The sequence below is a fragment of the Castor canadensis genome, chromosome 13, assembly GCF_047511655.1.
Source record: "Castor canadensis chromosome 13, mCasCan1.hap1v2, whole genome shotgun sequence".
Taxonomy (NCBI): Eukaryota; Metazoa; Chordata; class Mammalia; order Rodentia; family Castoridae; genus Castor; species Castor canadensis.
Window position 1 is genome coordinate 107018079 of NC_133398.1, and position 15794 is coordinate 107033872.

The 15794-nt window shown below is 37.5% G+C and overlaps 1 protein-coding gene across 1 annotated transcript in view; it reads right to left on the reverse strand.

Moving 5' to 3' along the window:
• LOC109675963 (contactin-associated protein-like 3) overlaps nucleotides 1–15794 on the reverse strand; it is a 203046-nt gene that overhangs the window by 11955 nt on the left and 175297 nt on the right. The window contains exons 16-20 of the mRNA XM_074052428.1: nucleotides 14427–14597; nucleotides 13319–13537; nucleotides 11487–11726; nucleotides 2060–2284; nucleotides 829–962 (exon numbers count right to left, since the gene is read on the reverse strand). Coding sequence (XP_073908529.1) covers nucleotides 829–962; nucleotides 2060–2284; nucleotides 11487–11726; nucleotides 13319–13537; nucleotides 14427–14597 — 989 coding nt within the window. The remainder of the gene's footprint in view (nucleotides 1–828; nucleotides 963–2059; nucleotides 2285–11486; nucleotides 11727–13318; nucleotides 13538–14426; nucleotides 14598–15794) is intronic.

Here is a 15794-nt window from a genome sequence, read left to right on the forward strand (position 1 = left end):
GAGCAAACATCAGAAAGAGGTGAAATTTTAATGATAAGGAAACAGAAAAGCCAGGAAAAGAATGACAAAAATGAATGACTTGTAAATACTATGACAAAGCTTTAATAAATCACCTTCAAATGACATTTAGAATGGAAGGCTGGCTTATAAACAACTTGTGAAAGCCATCAGCACCCTCCCTCTTTTTCATAAGATGTCTGTAATTGGCAGACTCCACAAAAAGATGGAATCAGGTGTTTTAAACTTAAAAACATATTCTCTGGGAGAGAATTGTCACATATAGCCAAAACATGGAGTGCTATGTTCAGGCTTAAACCATGCTCTTCTTCAGATGAGATCGGGCATGGTCAGGGTGCTATGGCCGTAGACAATATATTCTCCTCCAAATGCCAGTGGCTATTCACTCATTCTCTTCTGACTCAGGTCTATTTTGTTTATTTCCATTTCAGTGAGATTCTTTTTGCTTTCTTAACCTTGTGTTTCAGTAGATATAGTATCTGTTTTTAAATAATCACGAGGACAGGTTCCTGCTGAAATATTAACTAATTCCACCAGTAGTCACCATGTAAAACTAGACATGTCCCTACTGAATAAAGTTTAATGAATGACACCTTGTCATTGTAAAAGGCCAAAGAGTAACCATGGTCTTGACAGAATCATTGTTAAAGAAAGCAAATACCAACTTCCCCTCCCTCAACCCTGGTTAGATTTGGCTTTTCATTCTTGATCTGTGGAACACAACACCAAGTAGGTTGCTCTTTTGTTAAAACTGATTGCCAAATTGTTGCATCGGATTACTCATTGTTAGACTTGGAGTTCCCACATTACCTCTGCAAAGACCACGGCCTCTTCCCGGTTCATCTTCAGCTGATGAAGGCGCCCATCAGCCAGGTTTTGAAAGTCAAAGTTAAAAGCATCTGGATGCTGGTGTCTGTTTAGCTTGTACCTAACCTGCAAACTTCCTGAAGAGGAAAGTGAGTGACATTGAAGATCAGAATGGTATTCTGCAAAAGGCTCAATGTAGATTCTAGAGCACATTCACTCTTACTTGCTGAATTCATTTTTGAATCTGTTTAGTACACCAACTTGGATGTACCCAACAGTCACCTCTTCTGGAACAGTGACTATCCCTGTGCCAAACCCTGAGTCCAGTTACACTACTTTTAAAAGTCAAGATTAAATGTGTTGCTAATAAGCAGTTTCTCAAATGAAAAGGCTTAAGTTACGCATATGAAGACTCAGATCTAAATTACGACTAGGATATTTTATGAAATGATAAAACGCTATGTTTCTACACTTATAAAAACTTTAATAAGCCTTGTTTTTGGCAGTCCTGGCCTTGCACTTGCTAGGCAGGTGCTCCATGTGGAACCACAGCCCAGCCTAACACACACTACTCACCTACATAGACACCCCCGAACTACCCACTACTACTACAGCTTATTCTAAAATCCTGATTTGATAGGATTTTCCATAAATTAAATTTTTGTCCTGACTCTCTACCTAGCAGACTTAAAGTCTGGCCTGTTGTCCAACTGTGAAAGCCTGGGACTGCCCACATGCCATTGTTTGAGGGACGGTCACTTCACTTGTCTTCTTATGTGGCTAGAATCTAATTAGTTTCTTAACTACTGAGGAGAGAAAGAACAGCTGTGGTTATCAGTTGGTGTTGGAAATTGGCTTTTATTTAGTTTTATTGTGCCATCCAGGTAATGTTCCTCTACCTAACCTAGAATGAGCAGGGGATGGACCAAATATCCAGATATCTTATTTCACAATGACCTGTAAAACAGATTTACAACATTGCATAGTATTAAAGACACCCTATCAATAAGTGTAATTTCATGTCAAATCTATAAAATTATAAAGCTTGTCGTAGGGAAAAGCATCTTAACTTAATCTTGAAATACTGATAACTGTTATGGATGGGACTGAAAAATTAAAGACATTGAAAGGTATGTGATTTTCTTCCTTGTAAGAAAGACCCATGTCATTACAGTCCTGCTTTTCTAATTCAGTGTTTTTGCATGTTTTCTTTTTTGTCATGAAAGATATTCACCATTGTTGGCCAGGATAACGGAAAGGTATTCCTCATAGAAAGAGCTCACATAAAGCAATAAGCTTGGAGTCTGTGTGGTCCGGAAGCTCAGTGTGATGGTCTCCCTGGACAGTGTCACACCCCTCCGTGAAGAAGGACCGGAGGAGCTGGTGTTTTTGCTCAAGGTGTAATGTTCTTGAATATTATAGGTCACTGAAGAGCCAGTCTCAAAATAGGCAGAAATCTCTAAAAGAAAACAAAATAGAAGTACAAAGTCTTACTTTAGGAATATTTCAAGAATGGATCTAGTCTTTGAATATCCTGGGAGATATAGTGAAATATTTCCTTGTTCTGATTTTTCACTTTTTAAGTTTTTTAAAAAAGTAAAGTTGGAAAAAAAAAAAAGAGAGAGAGAGAGAAAGGTGGCAGACCCTGACATACGCAAAACCCAGAAGTGAATAACATCTAGAGATTTCATGAAATTCTCTAAAGGATTTTCATCTTAGACTTACATACTAGTTGTTCAGTTAAAATCTATACTACTTTAAAGACACCTGCCCTCAGCTTAGGGTTCCAACTTTTCTCTAAGAGGCTAATTTTTCAAAACATTCTTATTAAGATATAATCCATATGCCATGAAATAGACCCAATTAAAGCATAAAATTCCATGTCTTAGGGTATTGCCAGACCTGGTAACCACTACCACGGTCAACGCTGGAGCACTTTCATTATCCCTGTCTTCCCCTCCCCCAGGTCCATGCCCAGGTGGAGGCCACTCTCTGTTTGTATCCAACAACCAAGCCTGGGCAACTGCCAATCTACTCTCAGTCCTCTTCTGGAGGTTTCATTTTAGTGGAGTTGTATAGTGTGTAGTCTTTTGTGATTGGCTTCTTTCATTTAGCATACTTACAAGGTCCACACAAGTTGTGAAACTTATAAATATAACATTCCTTTTTATTGTTGACTATTTTATTGTATGAATGTGACACATTTCACTGATCTTTTTAACTGCTGAACGTTTGGGCTGTTTCTGCTTTCTGACTTTTGTGAATAATGCTATGAAGACACATGTATAAGTTTTTGTATGGACACCATATTTTCACTTTATATAACCCCAGAAGTAGAATTGCTTAGTCTTAGGATAACTTCATCTTTAACATTTTGAGGAACTATCAATTTTTTTCAGTGCTGGGATTCAAACACAGGATCTTGTGCATGCAAAGTGAAAGTTCTACCACTGAGCTACATCCCCAATCCATGCCATTTTTTTCCTCCAAAACAGCTGCATTGTTTTATATTCCCAAGAGCAATTTATGAGTTTCAGTATCTCTACATCTTCACCAAGATTTTTTTCTCATAAATTACAGTGATTCTACAAAATTATGAGTGACAATAATTAATTGAGTATTTCAAATCAGCTGGTAGGGAAGATTTTAAATGTTTCCAATACAAAGAAATGATGTATGTCTGTAATGACAGATGTGCCACTTACAGACATGATTCTACACAGTGTATCTATGTCTTAAAATATCATACTGTACTTCATAAATATATATACTTATGGTGTCAATTTAATGCACACATGTGCATAATAGGTATCCTAGTGACTGTAAAGTTATGTCTCCTGGTGGTTTTAATTTACATTTCTAAATTATGCTACCCCACTTTTTCTCATGTGTTTATTGACCATTTGCACAGATTTGGTGAAGAAAATCCACTTATTTGCCTTCTCCATTATTTAATTGGGTTATTTGTCTTTTTTAAATTAAGCTGTAAGAGTTCTTGATATAATTTGGATTTTGGATACTAGACCCTTATATGATAAATGGTTTGCAAGCATTTTCTTTCACTATTTGGATCATCTTTTCACTTTCTTCATGGAGCTTTTTGAATTATGAAAGTTCTTTTTATCATTTTGATGAAGTCCAACTCATCTAGTTTTTCTTATTCCCATGGTTTAAGAGTTATAGAGTTTTAGCTCTTACACAAGGTCTATAATGCATTTAAGGTACATTTTTTTTGCATTTGTGGAGTAGTGGTCCAGTTTCACTCTTTTGTGTGTGCATGCGTCTGGTAGTCTCAGAGGCTACTCTTTCCTCAACTGTATTGTCATGGCACTTGTCAAACTCATTGACTTTAATTATAAGGGTCTGTATGTATATCTGGAATTTCAATGCCGCCCCACTGATCTACATGTCTTCTGTTAGGCCATATCACGGTGTTACTTATAGCTTCATAGCAAGTTTTGACATCAGGAAGTGTGAATGAGCCAAATTTGTTCCTTTTCATGATTATTTGGGCTATTCTGGATACCCTGAATTTCCATATGAATTTTTAAAAATTCAGCCTGTCAGTTTCAGGAAAGAATCCAGCTGGGATTTTGACAGATCATATTGAATCTGCAGATCAACTTAGGATATACTGGCATCTTATTTACATTATTACAACCCATGTCTTGGCATAGCTTTCTGTTTATTTATCTTTGTTTTCTTTCAATGTTTTATACTTTCCAGGATAATTCTTGCATTTTTTCTTTTTTTTTTAATAAGAAAGACATAGCATTTTTGCTACTTTGAGATAACCTAGAGAGATTCCTAGCATTGCTTCCATGCATATGTGTATTGCAACCCACATTAGTTCATCTCTATACTTTCTGGTCCCCTTCCCATAGTGGTCTCTGACAGTTTAAGATTACTTTATTTGCTCCTCTACAGTGGGCACTTCAACTACATTAAAGTTTTAGGTTTCCTTCCCTTTCCCTATTCCTCCCGTGTGCATTCTCCCCTTAGTGTGTGACCCATGTCCAATAATATTACTGCATTTGTTTTGGGTCTATAATCTGCATATGAGGAAGAACATGTAAGTTTTTGATCCTCTGAGCCTGGCTGACTTTGCTTAAGATGATGTTCCCCAGTTCCATCTATTTACTTGCAAATGACAAAATTTCATTTTTCTTTGTAGCTGAGTAAAATTCCATTGTGTATAAATACCACATTTTCTTAATCCATTCATTAGTAGTGGGGCATCTTGGCTGTTTCCATAACTTGGCTATTGTGAATAGTGCTGCAATAAACATGGGTGTGCAGGTGCCTCTGGAGTAACCTGAGTTGCATTCCTTTGGGTATATCCCTAGGAGTGGTATTGCTTGATTATATGGCAGAGCTATGTTTAGTTTTTTTAAAGAAGCCTCCCTACTGTTTTCCATCAGCAGTGTATGAGGTTTCCTTTTTCCCTGTGTCCTCATCAACATTTGTTAGAATGAGGTGGATCTTAGTGTGGTTTTGATTTGCATTTCCTTTATGACCAAGGGATGGTGAGCATTTCTTCCTGTGTTTTTTAGCCATTTGGACTTCTTCCTTTGAAAAAGTTCTGTTTAGTTCAGTTGCCCACTTCTTTATTGGTTCATTGATTTTTGGCTTCCATGTCTTTTGTTAAACCAGAAAAAGACACCTATAAAAAGGAGACCAATCTCCTTAATGAACATCTCCTTAATGAACACTGATGCAAAAATCCTCAATAAAATAATGGCAAACTGAATCCAAAAACACATCAGAAATATCATTCACCATGACCAAGTTGGCTTCATCCCAGGGAAGCAGGGGTGGCTCAACATATGTAAATCTGTAAATGTAATACAGCACATTAATAGAAGCAAAGACAAAAACCACTTGATCATCTCAATAGATGCAGAAAAAACCTTCAACAAGATCCAACACCATTTCATGATAAAAGCTCTAAGAAAGCTAGGAATAGAAGGAAAGTACCTCAACATTATAAAGGCTATATATGATAAACCTACAGCCAACATCATACTTAATGATGCAAAACTGAAACCATTTCCCCTAAAATCAGGAATGAGACAAGGGTGCCCACTATCCCCATTCCTATTCAACATAGTACTGGAATTCCTAGCCAGAGCAATTAGGCAAGAAGAAGAAATAAAAGGAATACAAATAGGTAAAGAAACTGTCAAAATATCCCTATTTGCAGATGATATGATTCTTTACTTTAAAGACCCAAAAAACTCTACCCAAAAACTCCGAGACACCATCAACAGCTAAAGCAAGGTGGCAGGATACAAAATCAACTTACAAAAATCATTAGCTTTTCTATACACCAACAATGAACAAACTGAGAAGGAATATATGGAAACAATTCCATTTGCAATAGCCTTAAAAAAATCAAATACCTAGGAGTAAATTTAACAAAGGATGTGAATGACCTCTACAAGGAGAATTACAAACCCCTGAATTTCAGAAAGAGATTGAGGAAGACTACAGAAGATGGAAAGATCTCCTGTGCTCATGGATAGGTAGAATTAACACAGTAAAAGCAATCTACATGTTTAATGCAATTCCCATCAAAATCCCAATGACATTCATCACAGAGATTGAAAAATCTACCTTAAAGTTCATTTGGAAACACAAGAGACTGCAAATAGCCAAGGCAATACTCAGCAAAAACAACAATGCTGGAGGTATCACAATACCCAACTTCAAACTACATTACAAAGCAATAGCAATAAAAACATCATGGTACAGGCACAAAAACAGACATGAAGACCAGTAGAACAGAATAGAGGTCCTGGATATGAATCCACACAACTATGCCCAGCATATTTTTGACACAGGTGCCAAAAATATACAATGGAGAAAAGACAGCCTCTTCAACAAATGTTGTTGGGAAAAGTGGTTATCCATCTGCAAAAAACTGAAACTAGATCCATGTTTATCACCCTGCTGGTATCAACTCAAAATGAATCAAGGACCTTAATATCAGACCCAAAACTCTGATGTTAGTACAGGAAATAGCAGGAAACACTGTGGAACTAATAGGTATAGGCAAAGACTTCTTCAATAGAACCCCCAGCAGCCCAGCAACTAAGAGAAAGGATGGACAAATGGGACTTCATAAAACTAAAAAGCTTCTGCACAACAAAAGAAATGGTCTTTAAACTGAAGAGACCACCCACAGAGTGGGAGAAAATATTTGCTAGCTATACATCAAAGGACTGATAACCAGAATATACAGGGAACTCAAAAACTAAATTCTCCCAAAATCAATGAACCATTAAAGAAATGGGCAACTGAACTAAACAGAACTTTCTCAAAAAAAGAAATTCAAATGGCCAAAAGCCACATGAAAAAATGCTCACCATCTCTAGCCATAAAGAAAATGTAAATCAAAACTACACTAAGATTCCCCCTCACCCTTGTTAGAATAGTCATTATCAAAAACACCACTAACAACAGGTATTGGCAATTGGGTGGGGAAAAAGGAACCCTCATACACTGTTGGTAGAAATGCAAGCTAGTGCAATCACTGTGCAAAAAAATTTGGAGGCTTCTTAAGAAACTAAACATAGATCTGCCATATGATCCAGCAATCCCACTCCTGGGGATATACCCAAAAGAATGTGACACTCCAGAGGCACCTGGACACCCATGTTTAGTACAGCACTATTCATAATAGTCAAGTTATGGAAACAGCCAAGATGGATTAAGAAAATGTGGTATTTATACAGAATGGAATTCTACTCAGCCATGAAGAAGAATGAAATCTTATTTTTCACAAGTAAATGGATGGAACTGGAGAACATCATCCTGAGCTAGTTCAGCCAGGCTCAGAAGAGCAAAAATCCTATGTTCTCTCTCATATGCAGACTTTAGATCTAGGGCAAATACAGCAATGTTGTTGGACTTGGGTCATATGACAAGGGGAGAGCCCGTACAAGAGGTATGGGGATAGGTAGGAAACCCAAAACTTGAAAGTGTTTGATGTCCCCACTACAGAGGAGCTAATATAGCAACCTTAAACTGACAGAGGTCACTATGGGAAGGGCATCAGGGACTATTGAAAAGGTCAGGTAGAGATGAATGAACTTGGGTTGTAACACATTTGTACATGGCAGTAATGCTCTGTATAGCTATCCTTATGTCAACTAGCAAAAATGCTTTGTCTTTCTTATTATTGCTTATGTCTTCTCTTCAAAAAAATTAGAGATAGGGCAGAACAGATTCTGCCTGGAAGCGAGGGGGAGTAGTGGGGAGAAATGACCCAAACAATGTATGCACATGTGAATAAATGAATAAAAATTTAAATAAATAAATAAATAAAGTATCCCTGCATATTTTGTCCTTCTTGATATTCTTGTAAATGAAGCTGTTTTGTTAACTTTATTTTCAGGTGGTTCCTGGCTAGTGTGTAGAGATACAGTTGATTTTCTGTACTGATCTTTTGTCTTGCAGCCTTGTGAACTTGTTTTCAGTTCTGATGGTTTTTACGTAAGTTCCTTAGGACAGCCTATTTTAAAAAACATCAGGTCATTTGTGAATAGAGAAAGTTTAACTTCTTTCTTCCTTAGCTGAATATATTTATTTCCTTTTCTTGCCTTAATGTCCTGACTATAACCTTAGTACAAAGTTAAATAGAAGCTGGGGGAGTATACAACCTTGTCTTGTTCCCAATATTAGGGATGAAGCATTCAGTATTTTATAGTGAAGAATGATCCGGGATGTGGGTCTTCATAGATGCTGTTTATTACACTGAGGAAGTTGTCTTTCATGACTAATTTCTTGGTTATTTCTTATCAGGAAGGTCATTGGATTTTATCAACTGACTTTCCTGCATTGATTGAGATAACTATCTGTTTTGTCCCTTATTGCACTGACAAGGTGTTTTTTATTCATTGACTTTCAGCTATTAATCCAACTTTGCCTTTCTGTGATAACTCCCACTATCTTGATATGTAGTCATTTTTTACATGTGACTGAATTTAGTTTGATACTATTTTGTTGAGGGGGTTGATGTATCTACATACTTAAGTGATATTATGCTGCAGCTTTCTGTTGCTGTCTTTATTTGGCTTTGATATCAGGGAAATAATGACCTTACACAATAAGTTGGGAAATGTTCTTTTGTCTATTATTTTTTGGAAGAGTATTGAAGAATTGATATGAATGTTTATTTCAATAATTGATAGAATTCACCAGTGAAGCCAGCTGGTTTCACTCTTTGTGCAATTGCTTTAAAACAAAAAATACATTCCTTTCATCGTTATAGGCCTATTCAAATTTTCTCATTATTATTATTATTATTTGTGGTACTGGGGTTTGAACTCATGGCTTCACATTTGGTAGGCAGGCACTCTACCCTCTAGCCCTTCTCTCTTTTTGAGTCAATTTCTGTAATTTTTGTCTTTCTAGGAATTTATTTCATTTCAGTTATATGATTTTTAAATACATGGTTGTTCATAGTATTCGCTCAAAACCCATGCTAATTCTGTAAAGGCAGTGGTAATGTCCCCTTTCATATGTCATGATTTGAGAAGCAACTGTCCTTCAAGATCAGATATAAGAAAAGGGTGTAGGAGGATGACTGTGGTGGAAATATTCTGTACTCATGTATGAAAATGGAAAAATGAGACCTGCTGAAAATATTCCAGGAATGGGGGAGGGGTGATAAAGGAGAGTGATGGAGGGGGTGAGTTCACTTTTGTAAATGTCACAATGTATCCCCAGTAGAACAATAATTTGATAATAAAAAAGATCAGAATTTAGATTTTTATTTTACCAAATATCTTTTTTTAATTGTTTTATTATTCATATGTGCATACAATGCTTGGGTCATTTCTACCCCCTGTCCCCACCTCCTCCCTTACCACCCACTCCACCTCCTCCCTCTCCCCCCCCAAACCCCTCAATACCCAGCAGAAACTATTTTGCCCTTATCTCTAATTTTGTTGTAGAGAGAGTATAAGCAATAATAGGAAGGAACAAGGGGTTTTGCTGGTTGAGATAAGGATAGCTATACAGGGCATTGACTCACATTGATTTCCTGTGCGTGGGTGTTACCTTCTAGGTTAATTCTTCTTGATCTAACCTTTTCTCTAGTTCCTGGTCCCCTTCTCCTATTGGCCTCAGTTGCTTTAAGGTATCTGCTTTAGTTTCTCTGCGTTAAGGGCAACAAATGCTAGCTAATTTTTTAGGTGTCTTACCTATCCTCACCCCTCCCTTGTGTGCTCTTGCTTTTATCATTTTACCAAATATCTCTCTCCAGTACATTGTTCACTAGGAAATAAAATACTATGTAAGGTAACGTCTGATTGTACTGAGCTCTCTCAGTACAATCTCAGTCATATGATTTTATGAAAGGTTGACATTTTAATTTTATATTAGGGTAATTCCAAAAATGTGTTTAGTGTATACACACACATACACATACACACATCCATACACTTTTAAATGAAAGGAAGATATTGAGATGATCATTGTCTTGGAATACTACAATGTATTTTTGTAAAATCCAAGGATTTTACTGAAAATGCAGATTATTCTTCTTAGATTAAGAAAGTTAACTCTCACTTGCCCTGTAGCCCATGGAGGGCCATTTCTTATTCACTTACAACATACTGTCTATGTCTAATACACTTTTGGGTTTTAAAATAACATTCACTCTGTGCTCGGTCACTGTGGGCTGGGAGTTACTTAGACATCAGCACTGTGCTCTTGAAGAAGTGTTCACCCCTGAGAGTGATCATCAGATATGAAGAGTGCTCTGTACCATTTGTTATCACAGATAAATCATAAATTATAACTTGGTCAAGAGGATGAATAGAAGATTTTTCAAAGGTACTAGTTTGAAAATTTCAATGACTTCTAAATACCTAATTCTCAAAATTTCTTTGAAAGTCACCCAATTTCTTTGTAGCAATTAAAGCTTGTTGAACTGCTAAACATAGTCTATGTAGCATCCCAGAGACACTTAAAAGGCTATTAAATTTAGTTTTAATGACTCAGTATTCTAGGAGTTTCCATAAAAGTATTACAAATGTAAGTATATTTGAGAAGCCAGCATAGTGAGATTTACACTCAAATTGGTCCCTTCTTTCCTCTCAAAACATGAATTGTGTCTGAACAGAAGCTAAGTGATACCCCTGTTAGTGATGGTCCTCTGAGAAAGCCTCTTACAGCAGAGCGGGTGGTCCTGTTAATGACATGTCGTAGTTAATTAAATATGCATTTTTCTTCCTAGTTAGGATGTTTGTTTTATGTGAAAAGGCAATTTTAAAAAGTGTTTTTACATCATTCAAGTCATTTTGATGAGCAATGACAATGCTTTAATGATATTAAAACCTCAACAGCTCAAAATAATAATTAAGTTTTGGAAACTTAATTATTTTAAGAACATCAGCAGTGAAGAGAAGACAAGTAACACAGAGGTCCTCCAAATAAGCAGTCTAGAGATGACTGATGTTCTATTTAATAACCTTACACTTTCAAAAATAGTCATACCCCTTCTAAATTCCATAGAGGAATTTGGGACAGAACTGATTCTATTTCAAATAATTGCCCAATCTTATCCTTTATAATGTCAGCTGCCAGAAGTGTTCCTCGAATTCTGTAAATTTCCCACCCTGTCTCTACTGTCTGCTTCTTGTCACACTCACCATCTGAGCAGAAGGGCCCGTCATAAGCAGAGAAGGCACAGTCGCACACGATCCCTCTGTGTTTCTCTTGACAGCTCCCTCCGTTGTGACACAAGTGTCCATAGCTGCTGCAGTGTCCTGTGCACCCTGGCTGCACTCCTGGTGTCACCATGGCTCTTTCTTCCAGGTCCAGGGCCATCCCGTTCAGCTGCAGAGCCCGAATACAGCCCAGGAAGCCCCTCTGCCTGCTGGCCGTTCCTCCTACAAGGGAAACACTGAAATACAAATGTGCTCCTTGGTATTTTATTTCGGGTTGAATGTGCATGTCAAGCTCAGACATTATGGAGAGTGGCAAAAAGCTACAATTTTTCACAAACATTGTGAGCATATAAAAATTTTAAATATAAACATTTATCATATATCATGAGACCTAAACGGCATTGAATAAAACATTATCAAACAACTTTTGAACATAGTAAAATTGGCAAGTATTTATTCCAAATTTCTTTTTTACCTTTCCTTCCTTCCCTCCCTCCCATCCTCCCTTCTTTGCTTCCTTTCTTCTTCCTTCTTCTTCCTCTCTCCCTCCCTTCCTTCCTTCTTCCATGCTGGGGATCAAATTCAGTTAGACAAGTGCTCTACTACTAAGCTATTTCCCCAGACCCCTAAAAATATTTCTTTAACATCACAAAATATAAACTACATCAACATTATTTTATGAACAATGATGTACATTAGGATGGTACACCTCTTGAACTTTCAAATGTTTTACAATCATAAGAGTATATGTAGTTAAATTTCTTTCTTGGGTGAGCTCTCAAAATAAAGCAGAAAGGATACTGGGAAGCAAAGAAAGAGAACCAAAAGGTGTAAAACCACACCAAGTTAGCCAAATGGTCCCTTACTCCACCTGCTCATCTCTGAGTACATGGTGGAAGGCATTAACTGAATACTATGCACATGTACATTTTATATCAATCTGGAATGCTAAAGAAACTACTTAGCGAGGTTTACAACACTCGTGTAAGGGTAAGTGCATTCTGAAGGCAATAATGTCATGCTGTCATGTTAGGAGCATAGGAACCACCTGTGAAAAATGCAGATGCCTGAGCCTTCTCCCAGACATTCCCACTCAGTAGCCATAGTGGGGACCATGGATAATTCTGAAGCCGATGATTCCTCTGCCACTGTTCTATAAACTTTACCTTACTGTGACAAATAAGCAACAATAAACAAGCAAACTAAAGGAAAGTCTTCTGTTACCCAGGGTTATAATCTTTAAATAAATGGACTGCGGGAATAAAGAGCTAGACCCAACTACAAACGAGAAACAAGGGATGAGGTAGAATGAGAAGGAACATGGTTCCCGACAGTCATGCCACACTGCTCTTTCTGTGGACCTGGCCCCCATGGTCTGATTTTGAGCAGACATTGGATGATTTCTGTCCCACTTATAAGACAATGTCTCTAACTCCACCAATAAGCAAAACTGAAGAAATGAATGAAAGTTGATACTTGTCACACTAATAGTGTTGATAAAATGTAGCAGGCACAAATGCCAGTCATCTGTAATATGAACTGTTCAAGCTTGAACACTGGTTATTTCTGGTCTAGATACTCTTACTAGTTTGTCATTCCTCCTCTCTGAGGCTCATCATCTCATCTGTAAACAGGTGACAACAATACCCACAAAATGAAATCTCAAATAAGAAGCCCATAGCAAGTTCCTAGCTTCTCAATACGTAGGGCCAGTTTGTCTGCAATTGTTACTAAAAGCGCTTTCATAGTTATGATTGCCTCCTGGCCTATGTCTGTAGTTACACCAAGTTCAAGTGTAAACCAACAGCGCTCACCAATGAAGAGCTGGCTGTTGAGCTGTAGGCGGATGTGGCCATCAGCAGGGGCAGGTTGTACCTTTTGAGGGAGCTGGTCCACTTGTAGAGACGCTTCCTTAATGTTCCTTTCTGCCCTCACATGGTGCCACCGATTGTCATTGAAGGGAGTGGGTGACTGCACGGAGACCTCACAAGGCCCATCACCCACATCAAAGGAAAAGGTCACTTCTGTGGTAGCTAGAAAGATTATATAAGAGCATTGCCCAGGTTAATTCACAGGGGAGAAAATGTAGTCTTGAGTTGCCACAGGAACACATCATGGCATGTTCATACAGAAGACAATGACAGTGATGCAGAAAGATGTGACTGAGTTGGGGAAAAGGACCATGGAGAACAAAATTAAAATGAAAGTGAATTTAACATATTTATCCTCAGAGCTTACTATTCAGTCTTGCTAAGTCCTAACTCAAACTTGCTCTGTCCACATCTAGAAGAGCAAATAGAATTTATTTTTTATGTATAAGTGATTTTACTTAAAAGAGGGTCAACACTTCATCTAACTTTAAAAAACACTAAAGTAAAGGAGGGGGCAGAGGGAAGGGGGGAGAAATGACCCAAATATTTTATGCACACATGAATAAAAGAAAAATAAATAAATAAATTGAAAAAAAACACTAAAGGTAAATTTTGGCTGTAGTAAGTTTGTTAAGCTTTGAGAAAATGAAAGAAGAAATCTGTCTGGTCAAATATTTGTGATTTAAATCAACTTGATGAGTCTGCTTTAAAGTTCTGACTGTACTCTGCTATAATCAAGGGATGGAATAACGTTTTTATGGATTATTTTACTTTTATGCATCACAGTTTAACTTTGAAAAAAGTTAACTTTTAAAAAAGCTAAAATCACAGAGTTCTAGTATTTAATATAGAAATATAATTATAAGGTAAGAATAACATTAACTTAAAATTTTGTTGTTAGGTTTTTTTTTTGTGGTACTGGGGTTTGAACTCAGGACCTCACGCTTGCTAGACAGGCCTTCTACCACTTGAGCCACTCCAGCCCAAACTGCATTAGTTTTTATTGCTAAATAACAGGCGCCCCATGACTTGTCCAGAGTGGGGAACTTACCCCGCAGCTCTATCCTGATGAAGTCTGTGATCCCCAGATTCTCCATAAACACGCCAGAGGAGACAGTGGTCTTAAAAAAGAAATGCACATCAGCAGTAAGTTCTCCGTGGAAGGTAGGGAAATGAAGGTATGAAGTCTCGGTGTTGAAGGAAGCTGAATTCCAGAATGACTCTGTTGACAACAAAAGGAAAAGACAAAAATGGAAAAGTCATGAATATTTCTACTGCTGTACACATTAATGACTTTGGTCTTCACTGGGGTTTCTGAGCCTTCATGCCATAAGTCATGACATCAACATCCTTTGGTGATTATTTTGAGGAGAATTCTGTGTTGACAAAAAAGATGAGGAAGGCAAAGCAAAAGTGGGAGCAGTCATCACCCCAGCATTGTGGGCAAGGAAGGGAACATGGCAGCTTGAACTAGGGTGGTGGCAAGAGTGGCAGAGACAGGTCCGTAATCATTTTCAAGTTGAAGCAAACAGAATGTATTGATGAGTTAGAAGGGGAATGTAAGAGGAAGAGCAGGGTCCAAGACAACATCAAGATTTTTGATGGAACTGGGCTGGGAATAATTTTGAGGAAGCAGGTGCGATAATTTAGGATATGTTAAATTTGAAATGTCTCCGAGGTATCTAAGTGGGCATTTGGAGGCAACATCTGGACATGTCACTCTGGAAGCCAAGTCTCACTCTTCTTTCTGTCTTTCTGGAAATGAACTAATGAGCAAACAACAATAAAACCCCAACAATGCCCTTCATCAAAAACCAAAAACACTTCTTCTTCTTCTAATCCAGAATCTAATTTCAGACCACACATCATACTTATTTCTCTTTAGTGTCCTCCATTCTGGAACTTTTCTTGTCTTTCATGACTGTGACCCTTTTTTGGTAGCATTTTTCAGCTGATTTGTAGAATGTTCCTCAGTTTGGATCTGATATTCATCATTAGATTAATGTCATGCATTTTTGTCAAAAATGCCACAGAAGTGGTGCTCTGTTCTGCTCAGTGTACCATATCAGGGGACACACAGCATTGACTAGCCCCATTACTTGTCATGTTAGCTATGATTGCCTTGCAAAGTGGTACCTGTAATATCACCCACATAAAGTTCCTATTTTTCTCTTTGTAGTTTGCAAATATTTTGTGACTTAAAGGCCCTGTCATAACTTCATCCACTGGCTTTGCAATTTATTGATAGTTGTTAAATCACCTCTTTTTTCCTTTGTTTTTTGGTGGCACTGGGGTTTGAGCTCAGGACCTCATGCTTGCTAGGCATGTGCTGTACCACTTGAGCCACTCTGTCATTCATTAAATTACTATGATAATGGGCACCACTGGTGACTTTCTGAGTTCCATTTTTCCTTATGCT